We start from the raw sequence: 17591 nt of genomic DNA on the forward strand, positions 1-17591 counted from the left end.
ATCGTACCGTTTTTATCTCCGAGACAGTCTTTGTCGTAATCGTCGTAATGATCGTCGTTGTTGCGTTAACATCACAATCATAAGAGAACAGTAATCGCAAACGTACGCAGACGTAGACTGAAACTCAGTCGTTTTCACAGAGACGCGAACCCAACGCGTCAACGTACAGTACACACTTCTGCATGCATTCCAGCTCGACGACTCGCACCCATCATACAAAATGTACAAAAGCGCACGCGTACTTATACATGTATTAGACATTGCAAAATCGTCTGCCTGGTCAATTACGATTTACGTTCACTCCCGCGGATCTGTGTATCCGAACGCCTCTCTTTCTCTCTTCTATCTTTTCCCATTCGACTCGAAGGAAACACAGAGACACAGAGACGCAGAGATGCACAGAAACGTGCTCTTGCAATTCTATCGAATAATATATTATATTCCTTATGGACGAGACGCACGGTAATCCTATCATTCTTGTAAAAAAGTATCAAATATAGAAGGAATAAAGTGAAGTGTAGAAACGCAGGTTCGGGGAGCATGTACAGCGGAGAGGAAAAATCAGGGATAACCGACCGACGAGGATTTTTCAATTCTCTAAAGGGGTAACACAAGTCGAGGAGTAACCAACAGGGAAATCGAATGAGGAACGATAGCTTTATCCGTATAAAAATAAAAATTCATCTCCGTCCTAAAAATTTCTCTACTTTATATGAATTAGATGAATCATCGTACACGTATATTAGTTTCAAGGATCGTGTACGCACACGTTTCATTTTCCACACACCATATGGATATATGTATTGTACGATGCTTTACCATTTTATCGTTCGGCTTCCTTTTAGTTTTCCGATCGTTTATCCGAGTGAATGTCCCGCAATATTCCCATATTGCGAATGAAACGAGCGCAATGGACGCATCATCTTGTCTCCAGGAAATTAAGTACGATTCACTGGTGTCTTGGAAACGAAATGATCAAACAGCGAAGGCGATTCAACGATGGTCTGCTGTTAGATTTGCATTAGAAACCGATCACTTCACTCTGTCCATTAATTAGTCTCTCGATACTTCGCTTCGTTTGTTTCGCGAACGCTCGAGAATAATAACTTGTTCGATTTTAACCATTTTTCCTTTACCAACAATCCCGTCAATTGTTCGCGCGCATTTCTGTCGCGATCGTTAGTCGAGAGAAACTTATACTCTTTAAAAACAGTCTTTATACAGTGCTTAAATTATTATGTACAATACGTAGTCGATGAAAATGTAAAAAGGGCTCTCTTATCGTAATTGTTACGCGTTAGACGAACCGAACTTGTCGTTCTAGAACCGTACGGATTTCACCTCGAATGATTACTCAAACGTAGTTTTGACTCGTCGTACCCTGCTTGTCTCTACAAAAACCGCGGGCGGTCTGTTCGATAGCCAGGTCTGTTTGATTGAAAAAAACTTGAATCTGAAATGTCTACAAATTCGCAGTTTTTACGAAACATTATCGTAACGTCGTTGTTCGTGTTCTCACCTCGATAAGCCGATATCTCTGTGTGAGATCTCTTACCGTGCCAGAAAACACTTTCTTTTCCTCGCGACGCACACTTTCGGAGGATAATATAAATACAAGAAAAAGCATGCGTATAAATGCACAAGATCTAAACATTAGTATAAAAAGTTCTCTGTTCTCACGCGCGAGAAGCACGCGAGCCTAATACGTAAAATCTAAGTACGTACCTAAAATATGTGAATCTATGTGAAACGCGAATAACTGTATGTCAGCGAATAGAAAAGTAGTCGAAAGACGATGCGTTTCATTCGTAAAGAGAACAAACGAAGGGAAAAGTATATCGAACGACTACGTAACGGTGGAATAAACGACGCAAGTGAAACTATCATGATTATCTTTAAGCTGCCCAAAGTGAAACGAGTTGGAAGTAAACAAATACAAAGGAGAAAGAGGTGGAAAAGGAGGAAATGCCGGATCACGGGCAATCGTACAAACGATTTACGAGTTTCACGACATTCTTCGACGCGATTCGTGCCATTCGATTAGAATTGCCCGCTTCTTAGTCTTGATTCCGGCTTGTTGAAACAAAAGAGGAAAACAACTAAGATTCGAAGGGATTTCCAGCTTTCTTCTGTCCTCCATTTGTACAAGAGTTCAGAGGAACGGGTACCGCTGTCACGAGTATCGCTTTCATTTCATTTGAAATACGCATATCATCTCAGCAGATACTTGTAAGCCGCGCAACTCCCGATAATTATAACGAACGAGACTTTCGATAAAGGAAGGAATGGCGCTAAACTGGAAGCTGCCTTTGTTACGTCCTCGCAAACACCTGCAACAACAAAACCAGACGCGTAAAAGACTGTGCATCCAAGATTTTTAACATGTTCGCTCGCGTGTAAACTTGTAACGAAACCTCATGCTTATCGGTTAATCTGTTAAAGAGAGACTTTTACGAAGGTTGAGAATGTAGCGGAAAGATGTAGGAACGCAACGGAACTCACGAACGAGAAAGAAAAACGATACCTTGGCTGACGAGGGTATGGGTCCATTCATCCTCGGCGGGTTCTCTATGACAAACACGATCCAATCTTGCAACCCAAACTTCTTGTTCGGATAGTTTAACTTTAGCGTTTGTTCCTGTCATAAACTTTCCCGCGTTTCCGTTGAATCGCATAGACAAGCAAAACGTCTGTCCCAGTCCTGGAGAGATTTGACTTGTTTTTCGCGATACTATCGTGTACCATGTACCCCTCTCTTCCCAGCTTCCGTGGCAGTAATACGCTACGGGAAAATGAACGACAAATATACAAATATAAGCACAGACCTGACGGTTCAGTGGAAATTCGCTCTATCGATATAATCCAAATGCGACTCACTTGTTTCTTCCCTGTCACATGTTTTTCTAATAATAATCTCATTCTGATCCGACGAAGTGCATCCTATTTCGATATCGGTACTGGTACTCTCGTCTCCGTATTGCTCCTGTTGTTGGTGTTGTTGTTCCCGTCCGTGTTGATGGTGATGGTGGTGATGATGATGTAGCTGTTGCTGTTCCTGGTGTTGCAGTTGTTGCTGTTGTTGCTGCTGCTGCTGTTGTTGTTGTTGCTGCTGCTGCTGCTGCTGCTGCTGCTGTTGCTGCTGCTGTTCTTGCGTCGTTGTTTGTTGAATATCCTCGTTCCATGTTCTCCTTTTAACAATTCTCGAGAAGCGTTTCTCGCTACGACGCTGTCGACGAATCGATGTACTAGCCAGGTGAAATGGAGGAAATCCCATCATAGTGTATCTACCGTGGTTCGGACACTTTCTTTGACGCAATGACGAGCCTACGCGACGAACGATCAGTTTCGATCAATTTCAATTGGCAATTAACAATCGGCAATCGTTACTGGTTGTTACCCTGAAAAAATCTAATAATATTCATCTACCGTATTACTCACTGATCAGCGTGGTGTACGGCATTGTGGATGTATCCGAAAGAGAACACGCCTCGTCCGGCATTATAGCCTTTTGATCTGCGAACGTACATAAATTAGGAACGCGCGTTTAAAGTGCACCAATTAAAAGAACTCATGTGTACGATATATAGATACCAGATTGTTGTAGCTCTATAATATGGTGATCCCTTTTGTGAAATATCATACACACGTAACCGATATCGCTGCAATCAGACCGGAATTTCATTACGCTTTCATCAGAGATTCGGATGTCCGTTGACGACTACTTACCAGCCACTGGTAACATGAGCGATTAGTTGTACTTTGTATCCTTGCGTACTGTCGGTGGAATGTAACTTCTCCAAATTATGACAGACAATTTTCTCGTCGTGAAACGTATCTCCATCCGTGTTTTGTACTCGTACTTTGAGCGTCGCATTTTTGTTCGTAAAGTGATAAATCTTGGTACCATCCAAAGAATGCCAGTCGTGATGTTCGGTAATCCACGAAGGATATTTGCACTTGTTATGTTCTTTGTCGACTGTCGGCGAACGCGAAAAAAGGAAAGATGAGACGAGAAAGGACCGATGATAAACTCGATCGTCGAGAGAAACGGTGAAACGAGCCGAGATTCTTACCTTTCGTGAGTTTGATTGTCGGCGATCCCTCGGAAACAGTGGTTAGACCGTTGCAGGTAGGTTCACCGGATTGAGCCAGCAAATATACCACTTTTCCTTGATGGTGGGTCTTCTCTTCGTACAAGAAGCATCTGTGTACCGACGGACGCACGAGAGACAAACGACAAACAGTGGAACGATTAAGGAGCATACGACGATACGAGAATGGGATCGTGCTCTGTCGGAAGAACAGAGATACATACCTGTACGTTTTCTCTGCTCCCGAGACGCTTCGTCGTTTCAAAGTGCCAACCAGATACTTGTTACGACCGTCGTTCCACACGGCCAAGCACTGCAGTTCTTCCACTGAAAGATCGATGCCAACAGTGAGAAACAGTGAATCGAAACGATTAGAATTTTGACATGCTGCTGCCGAAATTCTCAAACACTCACTGCTGCTTTCGCTTTTCTCGATATCCGGACAAGCTTGATACTTGAGAAGTAATTTACTCTCGTCGATACACTTTTCGCCGAGGCTGACGGGAGACAGGCACTCGCCGTAGCCTTTGTCGTACGAGAACGTAAACGAAGGCCCGCTGAAAGGGCAAGGTATCGGCTTGGAATTCACGCGAAACATAGAATAAAGGGTATCGTCCGACTTGATGGTGGAGCACATATCCTCCAACGTGCTTTTCTTCGCGTTGCAGTAACCTGCAAGAGGGAACGCTCGTTATTCATCATAACGGCGAACGCGCGTTTGCGTCGCTTTCGCGAGTTCTTACCTTCGCGAAACTGTATCACGTTCTCGTGCCTGTCGTTCACGATTATGCAGTGATAACAATTGTCCCCACTGAAACGCGACAGAACACGATTAATGCGCTACACTAAAATTCTTCTCGTAGCCGAACATCGAACAAGCGAATTCTACTCACTAGATGATGTACGAATCGGTGGATCGTTCTACGCACGTCCTTTCACCCAAAACGGTTGCGTTCACAGTAATCGATACGAGTTTTCCATTCTGGTACCACTCGCCGGCCCAGCTCGCCGGGAACTCGCAGGAACCTAACAGAATTCCATTCGCTACACTTTTATTTCGAACGAGAATTCGACGGACAAACGAAAACAGATGAGAACCAGTTTACCGTGTCGCGTTTCCGTATATTATATCGTAGAACAATTCCAACTATTGCGAGCTAATAATGGGACAGGCGATAACAAGAGTACCAGTAAGAAATCGGACGACTTATCGGTAACGATTCCTCGAGTCTCGATATTAATTATTATCGTTAATGTGGAAAGCTGTAGAAAACGAAAGCGGATCACCCGGGCGTACGTCCATTTGAAAATATTCTCGAAATTGTGATCGTTACCTTTGAACGTACGTTTCTTTTCTGGGGCAGCGGTAGCAGAGAAGGTAAAAGGTACGGAGGAAAGAGGAAGAAGAATAATCTTTCTCTCCTGTGTCTCCGTCGCCGACTTACCGTGGGTACTGGCGGAAGGTATGTCACCGAACGATAAAATCAAGAGCATCAACATCGTCGCAGGGCCAACATTCCCTTTTCGATACGAAAAGGAAAGCTCCAACATCCTGAAATGAAAACACGATAGAAAGTACGACTTATTAGAATGTTTACACAAGCCAATCGTCGTCGAGACACTATGCAGGCCTAGCAGCAGGACCGGGAACTGTCCAGTGAAATGATTTGGCTATCCGTGTTTACCCACGCTCGAACAATTCTCATCCCTTTCCATTAATCGAGTAAATTCAATTCCGACTCGGTTCGATCGATCGATCGGATTATTAAACGAGCAAAGTCTTTATCGTCGTCGGAATTGTCCTAAACGTATTCGTTTGAAACGCACCAACGCGCGCGTGCCGATCGGTGTTCCATTCACGAAACCGTCAACGCAACAGAATTATCGAAGAAGAAATTTGCTCGTTGCAGTCGGCTGCGGTAAGTCGCGATAAATCGCAATAAGTTGCAGTATCGGTACGAAGACGATGCACTACTGCGCGACAATCAGAAAATGCATCTACCTAGAAAACCTACGAGAGGGATACATTATTCAACGAGATACACGTGTTTCTTTCCGTTTCGTTCCACTCGTATTCCCTTTACCGCGAATCGCCTATACAGTTACACACCGGCACCCTCCGAGCTTCCCTTCCTTCTACACGTCTGTAAATCTTTCGAGGTCACGCGTTCTACATAGAGCAACGCCGTGTCGGAAAACATGAGATTTCCTCCTCGAAATCAATCGGACGTCGAACGAATGAAACTAACCTGTTATATTTCGAATCTGTATCGTCGAAAGGAAGCAGAAAAGAAAGGATCCAGTTCCAAAGCTCCGAAAGACGGGGTATCACATAATGTTTCCAGGAAAAGAAGCTGTCCAACGAGCACGCGAGTTTTCGCGTATTCGACTATTCGAGCCGTGCGAAAGCACAGAATCGAGGAAACGAGGAAACGAGGAATCAAGGAATCGAGAAACATCAGACTCGAACACGCATCGTAAGCGAGGAAAAATCCAACCGCAAAAATCTCGTTCGGACTGGGAATATAATTCGATTAAGGATACGAGCAAATCGCGTCCGATCCCTTGGGTAAAGCTACATTGCTCGCATCGTAACACGTCGGAGAGGAACACTCTGCGTTTTCTATCATGGCAAACACTATTATCATCACTGCGCGAGATAGCCACGGTAGGTGCACTACACAGTTGCTGTAACCTTCTGTTGCCAAATCTCCATTATCCCGCGAGCGATCGAGGCATTAATCCGCACTCGAGCGCGTGGAATCCAGAGATCTTTCATAGCTATTCTCTTCGACGTGTAGACATTTTCAGTTGTGCCCATCAAACGCAACCACCGTTAACACATGTCGCGTTGTTCGACCTTTTGTCTCCTCGGTGCTCGATATTCGTCACTCGTTCGTTTCTTCGCACCGTTCGCACCGTTCGCACCGTTCACACCGTTCGCACCGTTCACACCGTTCCCACCGTTCGCACAGTTCACACGTTTACGCGTTCGTACGCTTCGTCGCTCGCCCATACAAATAATGGCGGCGGCGACAACGACCGACAGACAGCGACCGACACGCCACTCAATTGGTTGTCCGATAATCTAACACACTGCAAAATTACGCAATACGGATCGGTGTACATCAACTGTCATCGTCTCGATATATTCCTTCTTTCCTTCGAGTTGTTCTTTCTCTTTTCATCTCTATGTACAACTACTCGGAGAGTTTACTATCTCTATCTTTTTCCCCCCAACATTTCAACATTCCGTTTCGAAAACTTTACGTTCCGTTGCTCGCATTCGTCTCTCTCCGACACTTGCCCCTTTGCGCGCACACATATTCCGATCCACGTTCGTTCAAACGCGAATATGTCATGAAAGCAACAGAGCTGTAGGGAATTTATTGGAGGAGCGATAAACGCTGCTAGGGATTCGTGTCGCAGTTTTAAATGATTCTGCGACTGACCGTTCGATGCGGGTAGAGTCCGCTAGTGCGTTTTCCACCGTGTCGGTATTTCAGAACAGTAGACGGAAAAATACATTGTATGCGCAGTCTGTAGATATTTCTAGTCTATGGTCTGGCCAACGCTAGTATTACGTTCGTGCCACCAGGTGGTGACATCGTACATGTCAAAATGGCGGACGCAAACGATAGGAATGTTTCGTTTTGAGTCTGTCGGTAGACTCGTAAAGAAGGCAGATTAGTAAACCCTGCCCTATGGTTAGGTGTGTATTTCATTTACACGGACAATTGATTCTTTGAGCAGTGCAATAGGGTCGTCGGTATTTTGAACACTCTTCGATACGTAAGCAACAACTCTACCGATACATAATACTCGGCACTGCGAATTTTTACAGTAATAAATGGCTAGTGACTTGCGTGGAGTATTCTTACGGACGGCCGCAGTGGCCAATCGGGTTGAAATTTTTAGGGTTGAAAGGGGAGGGAAATTGCTCATCAAATATCAAATTTTCACCTCGGACGTATATTCTTGTCCTAGATATTAATAGAAAACTAATGCGCGACCAATATACCGATCCCCGTTGTAGTAACAGTTGGCGGGCCGTTCGAGTTTAGTGACGAACAGTGATATCGGCCATACTATTATCTATAAAAATATATCGCTATCGCTACATTGAATTCTTTAGAAGCAGTAGTAAGTAACTATATCCGTGGAAAGAATGCGGGTTCAAGTGTCGGAACTTGGTGTGTTTTCGGCTCTGGTGTGCGACTCGTCGGGACGGTACACGTTAACTCTGTCGCGTCACGCAACGTACACACACGGCAAAAGACCTCACTTGCCCTTGTGCCATCTCGAGGCTCTTCTCACAAACAACGTCCAACGATACGTATCCATAATACACACACACACACACACACACACATGTATGTCATACGAGGTTCCAGCAGCGTGCCGAGAGACCGCCACAAGCATAGTCGCCCGAAAATCCGACATTCTCGTAAAGCTTATTTCATTCCCAATTCAAGAAAATCACGTACAAACATCTTCGACTCTGTTGGTTTCCGTGAAACACTGCTGAATTCAAAATAGAAGGATTTTTGCCAATACAAAGAAAACATTCGACTCGGTCAAACAACTACATAGTTTCGCTAATACCGGCCCCTACTATCCGAATGAAACTCGTTTCTATACATCACGAGAAACTGATTTCACGTGGCGCACTGTACATGTAGATACTAAACTAATATCGCTGTTTAATTGGCATTAATGAAAACTAAAGGAAAACTAATAAGTTCTCCGCTTTGCTATTCGGAAGTGTGTGGCCCTTGCGTGTTTCGTCCAAATGACACGCATTTATCCCTCTTTAATTCACCTTATAAATAAAGAACGATAGACATTACCATTTACAAAGTACTAAACTGCTTTGTTCCGATAGATCGATGCTTATCGTATGAGAAATTTTGAGTACGAATTGGCAACTCTTCCGGTGAATACATTCAGGTACAGAGTAAACAATTGTAATGCACGATCTGTGTCAGGATTATTGGATCTGAAACAGATCCGAAACAGACTACATTGCCGGTGCTCGTTGATATCGGGAAATTACGATTTCAGGTCGTCTTTCCGGCTTTTTAATCTCATCTTCGCATTCAATTGCAAACGACTCGGTCATCGATCGATCAGAATAGTTCCGTTTCCAACGAATGAAGCGTGGCTAATTAACTTTCCTAGAGAAATAGAGTGAAACGTTCTGCGAGACACGTCTCCTCGCGCATACGATTATAATCTATAATTGACGCCTTTCTACGGCGGAATATTCCTTTAATATTTCTTCGTCCTTGTTACGTGTCCCAAGATCAAAGTATCGTATGTATTTCGACAAACGAATATTATCTTGACCGCGAAGAAACGGTAACGCTGGTGTTTATAATCTTTGCTTCGTTAATCGTACACCGTACTACTGTCAGACGAATAGTTTCCATCGAGTCGGGAAAAGTTGTCATCGAGAGAAATTCAGTTTCTCATTCTTCTCGACCGATACTCGACGACGCGAACTTTGTGTATTTTTCATTTATTTTATTCGAGGTTCTATTCGATCGCTTGCATATGTGTAAAAGTGGCCAACATATATTCGATTATTGTACATTAAATTACGTTGTACGCAATACATGGATTTCGCTTTAATACGAATATGCGCATACGTGAGTAAAGTATACATGTATATTATACATCCGCACCATGCCAGAAAGCTCTGTAATGTGCTTTTATGCCGTTATGGATATCCCTTTTCATTCGTATGTATATATATATATATATTCAAGCTCATTTGAATCTTCAAAGACACGGGCATTCGAGTGAAATTGTAATTGTAAAAAATTGAATAAAACACGTAGATTGATATGTCGTATCGTCCGTGTCGAAGGAAAAGACGAAGCATCGGTATCTAGGAAAATTGTAAGCGCAACTGACTGGAATACGCGTACGTATTTGGGGAAAAATCCAAACAAGTCCGTTCATTGCTCGATCAAGTGGTTAGGTATCACGCTTGAAACGAATATGGGTGAATGGTTTTCGAGGAACCTGAATCCGCGTTGAAAGTCGAAATCTTTCTAGGACGTGGTAAGCTCTTGAGCGCAAGTCCGTCGCGTAGCAAACGTGACTTTTCGATCGACACTATGCGAGCGTGCCACAAAATACGTCGATAGGTAAGTCAACAGTCGTAACGGCTGAAGCGCCGTTCGCATCACGAATGTTGCCAAGCATTTCCTTTGTCAAGGTACGTTTTTAGCGAGCCATCATATTTTTCTGTTCGTGGGTCGTGCACGATCGTTCATCGCAAGCACACTTTTACTACGGTGACAACCGGTAATGATTCTGGTATTATCGTATGCATATGCCATCTATTGTCTGCACTTTCTATCTCGTTAATTGTCCCCGCCTTCGCATTTCCAATTGCTGGGCTTTTTTTCAAGACACTTTGTATCATTTTGAATCGTAAATATATATATATATATATATATATATATATACATGTACATGTTTATTGTTCGCTTTCGATTTAAAGGTTCCACAATGCAGTCGAAAAAGTCACGTGCATACAAGTATTTCTAGGCACTTGTCATTGATATATAGGCGCTCTTGGTATGGTTTTCGACTGCGTATGATAAACGCGGATAGTAATCGGTGAATCTGATACGACGAATGTTGCACGTGTTGGCCAAGTTTATTAAAGTGGTCAATTCTATCACTGTAACACCGATTAGACACATTGGTAGCCAAGTTTCGAGTTATTAGCAAAAACTCTTTCGTTTCGCGTCTCGCGTTTCCGTACATTCTTCAGTTCAAAGATGAGGCGCGAAATAACGCGTGTTTCGAAATAAAGAGTAGCCTTTTCGTTCTAGGAAACTTATAGGAATGTCCTTCTTTGGCTGGAAAGGGAACAGTTGTTCCGACAGTACTGAACATACAGGACGTAATTTACAGGATGGCCTTTTTCAAATCGCTTCTCAAGCTTGTCACATCTTGGTACAAGTAAGCTTCTCACAAGTTTTATAAGTATCGTTCTTTTCACAGATCAAGTATTTTCCATATACAGAGTGTCCCGTACCTGGCGGTCCAAGCGACCAGGGGGGGATTGCATGTAAAAAACTGAATCGAAGACAACGCAGACTAAAATTTGTTCGTACGAAGCTTCGTTTCTCGAGTACGCGCGCACTCGATCCAGTTTCAGCTCGACCAATTTCACCGTGGATTTCAGGAAAAGTGTTGCAAGTGACGCCCATGTCCACGTCCGAATGTTTTCTAACCTATCGTTGTGCAATTTTCATTGTTCAAACGCTGTAGTATTGTTTGAATTGTTCAGCGCTTGTCGTGTTATCACCGTACACAATCGACTCGATATTCGCGGTATTTCGGAAACTGGAACCTCTCTTCCGTCAACGTCAGAGGAAATAGATGCAAGAGGTATCCTATCGTGTTGGCAATGTTTCTAAACATTAGAAGAACCACAGAAATACCGTGTTATTCGGGAGAGGGAGACAGTGAAATCCGTACCGCTGAAAATGGATCAAGCGCACGCGTACTCGAGAAATAGTCAAGCTTCAGTTTCTCGGGAACGAAGGTTCACGCGAACTGTGAAATGTTATTCTAGAGTTTCTAGAGGTCGTTTGTACCAGCAGACACGGGGGGCAGCCAGCACATCTGTAGATTTATTGTCCTTTACCCGACAGCGTCTCTCCCGATTTCCTATTTCGAACATTTCCTATTTCCAACGTGTTCTCTTCCATCCGTTAACCGGGCAGTTTAATATTTTGAACCGCCGAGATACAACGACGCAAACTTGTCGTTGAATCAGCAGAAACAGAGGCTGGTATTTTCACTGACTGCACGATATTTGAATCGTAAGGTGAATAATACACACAACGTTTCGTACGGCGGCAACAACGACGTGAGGAACATCGCATACTCGAAATGTTCGATGAAAGACGAGGATCCGATTAATCCGACAAATTCGAGCGTGAGCCAAGGGACCGCTTCCACGCTGAAATCCTATACAAAATACACGAAGGAAGCGGCGAAAGATCAAGACGTGGTCGTTCTGTTGCCACATCGAAGGAATAGGACGCCTCTCGTGAAACAGAAACTGTCTGTACGTAATCTTCCGAAACTCTGATTTCCATTCGCTCCGACTCGTTTCGCGACGCAACGCGATGCAACTTGTCCGACTGAATCGTTGCTTCGAGTTGCAGACAGTTTCTGAAAACGCACGGCTGGAAAGAAATTCTGGTTGCAATACTGGCAGCGGTGCCGCTGCTACCCACACCAACAACCTTCCCGATGACGATTTCGACTTATGGGATCAATCTGGCTTTATGCTGCGAAACGACGCTGACGATTCCGTAGCGAACGGCAAGTCAGTAACTTTCTTATGTCTAGCGATGATTTCGACATTTCGAAATAGATGCATTTTCGAAAAACCGACGTGCGAGGATGCGACTTTCATTATGAGACTCGATTCTTTCGACTTGATCACGATAGATGGGGAGGAGCGCAAGGATGGTGCAGACCGAGTTGCATTCCAATCACTGTCATCTTAATTTTGATAGTGTTGGTCGTTTTGTTGCCATTGTTGGATCATGCGGCGGACAAGTACGGCTCGAACAGCACTAGTTTCGGTTTCAATTCGAGTTGCATGGACGGCTGCGATATATCGTTCGTGGAAAGTTTACCGGTTGGGATGAATTACACCGACGACGATCCGTCTCTTCGGAGCACGTACGATGCTTGGCTGAAGTTGATTTTATTGGCGCGAGAAAAGATCGAAATAGCTTCGTTCTATTGGACTTTGAGGAGAGAAGATGTATATCCGGACGATACTGCAAAGCAGGTACCTATCCGAATCTCGCCTCGGGACCTCGCACCTCCGACCAATCATTTCAACCGATTGTTTCAGGGTGAAGAGATATTTCGCATGCTCCTCGAAGCGGGCAAGGATCGCAATATTCTGTTGCGTATAGCGCAAAACATGCCGTCCCACGTTAGCCGAAACATCGATACGGAAATCTTAATGAAAAAGGCGAACGCCAAGGTAACACCGCTCTCGCGCGATTAACGATCAATCGAACTTCTCGAGTGCAATCGTACGAACGCGAACCACGGATCCCCGAAACATTCAATTTGCGAACATTCAAACAGGTGAAGAGTTTAAACTTTGCGGCATTGTTGGGCGCAGGTGTGTTACACACGAAATTATGGCTCGTCGATAGAACGCACGTGTACGTTGGTTCGGCGAACATGGACTGGCGGTCACTGACACAAGTGAAAGAACTCGGCCTGGTTGCTTTGAATTGCAGTTGTTTGGCAAACGACTACGCCAAGATTTTCGACGTAAGTCGGTCGTCTCGATATCTTGTCGTAATATAGAGGATGCGGCGGAATGCGAATAACGCGCAGGAGCTCGTGTACAATTCGAATCGGGTCGAATTCGGCTTCCTCCCGCATTCGACGATATTCTATTAGCAAAACGTTCCTTAGGTTTATTGGACGGTAGCGGAAGACGGTAGAATACCGTCCATCTGGCCCGACTCGTTTAGCACGAGCATCAATTTGAATAATCCAATCAACTTTACGTCGAGGAACAACAAGTATCGAACGTTCGTCGCGGTAAGTAAATCTACTAAATAGCGAAATGGCTCGAAACTAGTTTCGATGATTTTCAAACACGACGCGTTTCAGAGTTCACCTCCACCTTTCTCGCCAAAGGGTAGAACGGACGATATTAATGCTATTCTGTATTGCATAGAGAAGGCGGAGAAATTTATTTATATCGCGGTAATGGACTACTTTCCTTTGACGATATATACCGCTAAAATCACGTACGTATCAAAGAAAAGTTTGCTTCTCGCAACGCATCTCACCCCATTCGGTACAATATATTCTATACGTACACGCGCGCTATCGTACAGCGCGTATAGTACTAATTTGTACGTTCAAGTTACAACTCGATTGGCGAAATATTTAGGTATTGGCCGGTAATAGACGACGCTTTGCGAACTGCAGCCATCGAACGGAAAATTCAAGTACGTCTATTGATCTCCTCCTGGAAGCATTCGAGCAAATCCGAGACTCCTTTCCTGAAATCACTGGTCGAGCTGACTGGCAGTTACCCAGGCGTCAAGATCGAAGTGGTTGGTGTTTCGACTAGCCGACAGAGTCGTCGGTGTACTTTGCTATGCTCGGAATATCTGTTTGTCTTTTCGTTTTAGAAGAGGTTCGTAGTCCCCACTAATCCCGATTTCGATAAAATTCCATTCGCGAGAGTGAATCACAACAAATACATGGTAACAGATACTGCCGCGTACATAGGAACTAGCAATTGGTCCGGTGATTACTTTACAAACACTGCAGGTAATTATCCCATTTGTCGCGTCCCAGTAGCGTTTCCAGATGACTTTGCGATGTCTAGACGCGCAGAATTCCGTCCATGTCATGTTACAGGTGTCGGGACGGTATTTGAAAGTATCGGCGATGAAACGTCGGATAATCTCAGGCAACAATTGGAGAAGATTTTTCATCGCGACTGGTACTCGGAGTATACTTGCGCCTTAAATAAAAGCTTACCAAACGAGAGACAATCGACGAATACCATTCGAGATGATTACTTCTCGCGATCATCGAGCTATATAGTAGCGCGACAACGATGACTCGGTTAAGAAGAATTCGACCAATCGCAAAAACGAAAATCATTTCTGACTGGTTAGCATCTCGACTCGGAGTTTTTAAATGTCACGTCTCTCGTCATTCGCAAACTCGAATTTTTTTTCCTCTTCTACGAAACACTTGGTTACGGTTGTCCGAACTCTGCAAATATCGCCTTCGAGCCGACGTTTTATTTGTTCCGCGTGCGTTCCACGCACACCGATACGTACATGTTCGTCTTCCTTCAATATTTCTTTACCGTGCTTTTATATTTCCCTTCCACTGAAAGATTCTCTCTCTCTCTCTCTCTCTCTCTCTCTCTCTCTCTCTCTCTCTCTCTCTCTCTCTCTCTCTCTCTCTCTCTCTCTCTCTCTCTCTCTCTCTCTCTCTCTTCCTTTCCTCTTGCTCTCTCTCTTCCTTTCCTCTTGCTCTTGCTCTTGCTCTTGCTCTTGCTCTTGCTCTTGCTCTTGCTCTTGCTCTTGCTCTTGCTCTTGCTCTTGCTCTTGCTCTTCCTGTTCCTCTTCCTCTTCCTCTTCCTCTTCCACTTCCCCTTCCTCTTCCTTTTTCTTCCCTTTCCTCTTCCTTTTCCTCTTCCTTTTCCTCTTCCTTTTCCTCTGCACCTTCTCCCTTTCTCTTCTCCTCTTCCTGCGATTTTTTCTTTCTCGTCAATCATAAGAGACGTACATGCACACACAACTTAAATATTAAATACGAGAATAACCTTACGTAACGTACGCCCGTGTGCCTTGGTTCAAGTGCCCTTGCGAGTATTTTCTAAGAGAGATCGTCTCTCGAGACATCCTCGTCCGTACATAAGTAACGCGGATAAACGATAATCTTTAAAACAATGTTCTAGAGAACAATGAAACGTTGAAGGAGCTGCGGCATTTATCGGTAATAAAAACAACTAAATCGTACGCGATGTCCCTGGACGATGATCATACCTTCTTCCGGACCTCAGAATATTCAATTTCTTCTATTTTGAAGTAATAGTGTAGTTTACATATTTTACGATGACAAATCATTGCAATTACTGCATTCAATTTACCACGAGCAGAAAAACATTCATTTGCCGTTACAAGTTGCAAATTGAGTCATTAATACCATACGATTATCACGTGTACTTTGGCAAAAAAGCCTGCCTTGACTTTTTCATGTTACGTAAAATGCATGGAAATCTTTGTGACGTTTTGCACTAAACGGAGTGTAACCATGACGTTAACATATTGATCGTATGTTTATGAGGAAATATTTGCGATTAATTTATACTCTATAAGAAATGCCGTTCCATTGTTTGCATGTCTCTACATCGTTTTCTTTTTTAAAGATTTTCTTTTGTATAACTTTTATAAGATAATCATATATATATATATATACATATAGTATTCCCATGTATTTACATATCTGTACAAGTATATTCTATCTGTGCGCAGAACCATTCTTCATCTGTCTCATCAAAGTCTCGAGAGACTCGAATGCATGAACAAAAAATCTTCATTTTCTTATTAGACGCGGCTAGTGATCTAGATTAAAAAGATTTAATAGTATAGTATGTTCGGTTACTGTACAAAGATGTAAAGAAAACACGATACGCTATGGTCACTACATAATAACTACATGGAAAACTACGCTACATATAATTATTTCTTATTATCAAATCGGTGTTATTTTAAAAGGTATTCGTCTATTCTACTATAGTCGAGTCGAATCGAATCTCGGTTTGTTGCGTCTATTCTATTTCGTTCCTTCGTTTGCATTTTCCTGTTGTTTGCTTCGCAACTACCGTGCGCCGATGAAATGGTAACATCCGGAAAAACCCAGAAACAAGACGTACCTTTTGTTGCGTATTTCGTTTACGGTATTCACTTCTTACCGTCCGATTGTAGCGACGAATAATCGATTAATGCCGAAAATGCATCCGAGAAGAGGTATGCCTCCTTCCACTCTGACCAAGTACCGCATTCCTTTTGGCTGTTTCCATTCCATCAACGCGCTATAGTTGCTACGTCTGACTTTTATATTTTCTTTCTGCTTCCTTTCTACATACAGACATGTTATTGCGTAACTTTGCATTTCTATGGCTTCCGGGATTCACCTAACGAAACCTGTACATTTTCTTTTCGTCAACAGTCGACCAAGCTTTTGTTCAATGATATAAGCGTATATAATATTATAGATCCATCCGTATTTACGTTTAAGTACGCGCGGATTTACATAACCGAAGCAAATAATTGAATCGATATATGAATAACGAGATCCATGCGTATTTACCTCTACGTATGCGCTGATTATCACATTACAAACAATAAAAAAGTCACTTCTCAATATTAACACACCTGAGTATCTTTCCCGCTCGTCACTCTGACAAACGACACGATCAATGTCAATTATTTTCGTGTGAACGAGAAACTGATGTTTTGCACTATCCACTTAACCGGTTACCGTCATAGCATTGCATCGCTGCGGTCACACGGGACGTCGGAGCTTCAAGATTTAGCTTCCGTACTGTTCAAGGTACAGCATCGTTCAGACATGAAAAAATATATAGCCGAATCAACTGCAAATCGTATTGTCAACGTCTAAGAGGAAAATCCGAGTGACCTTGAATTGCCGTACTTTGTCCGGTCAATAGTAATGATAATCCTTATTGACTTCGAAACCTCCAACATTCGATTGCAAACGCACACCAATTAAAATCGATTTATCAATTGTTTATTCGCGAGATGCAGATGTTCCAGTGGCAGTTACATGTAACGCAATACTCGGAAACTTTGACCCTTATTGAACGTTACAAACAGGAATGGTTGACGTTTGTAATCATAGGTACTTGTATAATTTCGTACACAAATAGTT

The 17591-nt window shown here is 43.3% G+C and overlaps 2 protein-coding genes across 13 annotated transcripts; one reads left to right on the forward strand and one right to left on the reverse strand.

Annotated features, from left to right (window-relative positions):
• Positions 1–1333: 1333 nt before the first annotated feature.
• Positions 1334–7474, reverse strand: LOC116429852 (uncharacterized). Of its 3 annotated transcripts, none has more exons than XM_031983242.2 (13): positions 6952–7474; positions 5537–5643; positions 4985–5117; positions 4835–4902; positions 4506–4763; positions 4316–4418; positions 4074–4204; positions 3727–3976; positions 3592–3659; positions 3439–3513; positions 2878–3324; positions 2525–2782; positions 1334–2330 (listed from the first exon to the last, which is right to left on the reverse strand). In XM_031983242.2, the coding sequence occupies exons 2-13, from the start codon at positions 5640–5642 to the stop codon at positions 2212–2214; spliced, it is 2016 nt and encodes a 671-aa protein (XP_031839102.1). In that variant the 5' UTR covers position 5643; positions 6952–7474; the 3' UTR covers positions 1334–2211. The 3 variants fall into 3 exon arrangements, with proteins under 3 accessions (XP_031839102.1, XP_031839101.1, XP_031839099.1); XM_031983241.2 differs by having other exon boundaries at positions 6341–7473; XM_031983239.2 differs by lacking the exon at positions 6952–7474 and adding an exon at positions 5919–6157.
• A 212-nt stretch (positions 7475–7686) lies between these two features.
• LOC116429851 (5'-3' exonuclease PLD3) lies at positions 7687–17069 on the forward strand. Of its 10 annotated transcripts, XM_076364664.1 has the most exons (13): positions 9791–10020; positions 10155–10317; positions 10943–11072; positions 11947–12189; positions 12290–12453; positions 12579–12927; positions 12994–13128; positions 13236–13427; positions 13575–13703; positions 13776–13915; positions 14062–14227; positions 14306–14447; positions 14538–17069. In XM_076364664.1, exons 3-13 carry the CDS (start codon positions 10956–10958, stop codon positions 14741–14743), a joined length of 1983 nt encoding a protein of 660 aa, XP_076220779.1. In that variant the 5' UTR covers positions 9791–10020; positions 10155–10317; positions 10943–10955; the 3' UTR covers positions 14744–17069. The 10 variants fall into 10 exon arrangements, 9 of the variants coding, with proteins under 9 accessions (XP_076220776.1, XP_076220777.1, XP_076220783.1 ...); XM_076364661.1 differs by lacking the exons at positions 9791–10020; positions 10155–10317 and adding an exon at positions 7687–7803; XM_076364662.1 differs by lacking the exons at positions 9791–10020; positions 10155–10317 and adding an exon at positions 7718–7883.
• Positions 17070–17591: the final 522 nt, after the last annotated feature.

This window comes from Nomia melanderi, chromosome 2, assembly GCF_051020985.1.
Source record: "Nomia melanderi isolate GNS246 chromosome 2, iyNomMela1, whole genome shotgun sequence".
Classification (NCBI taxonomy): domain Eukaryota; kingdom Metazoa; phylum Arthropoda; class Insecta; order Hymenoptera; family Halictidae; genus Nomia; species Nomia melanderi.

Excerpts from the sequence above, each read along its gene's own strand:
- LOC116429851 (XM_031983237.2), top strand. The coding sequence starts at position 9,710 with ATGGATTTCGCTTTAATACGAATATGCGCATAC. Across the intron at positions 11,073-11,946 it reads CTTGTCACATCTTGGTACAA|GTGAATAATACACACAACGT; the intron begins GTAAGCTTCTCA and ends TTGAATCGTAAG. Across the intron at positions 13,428-13,574 it reads ACTACGCCAAGATTTTCGAC|GTTTATTGGACGGTAGCGGA; the intron begins GTAAGTCGGTCG and ends AACGTTCCTTAG.
- LOC116429852 (XM_031983239.2), bottom strand. The coding sequence starts at position 5,947 with ATGGAACACCGATCGGCACGCGCGCGTTG. Across the intron at positions 4,205-4,315 it reads GGAGCAGAGAAAACGTACAG|ATGCTTCTTGTACGAAGAGA; the intron begins GTATGTATCTCT and ends GTCGGTACACAG. Across the intron at positions 2,331-2,524 it reads CCATACCCTCGTCAGCCAAG|GTGTTTGCGAGGACGTAACA; the intron begins GTATCGTTTTTC and ends TTGTTGTTGCAG.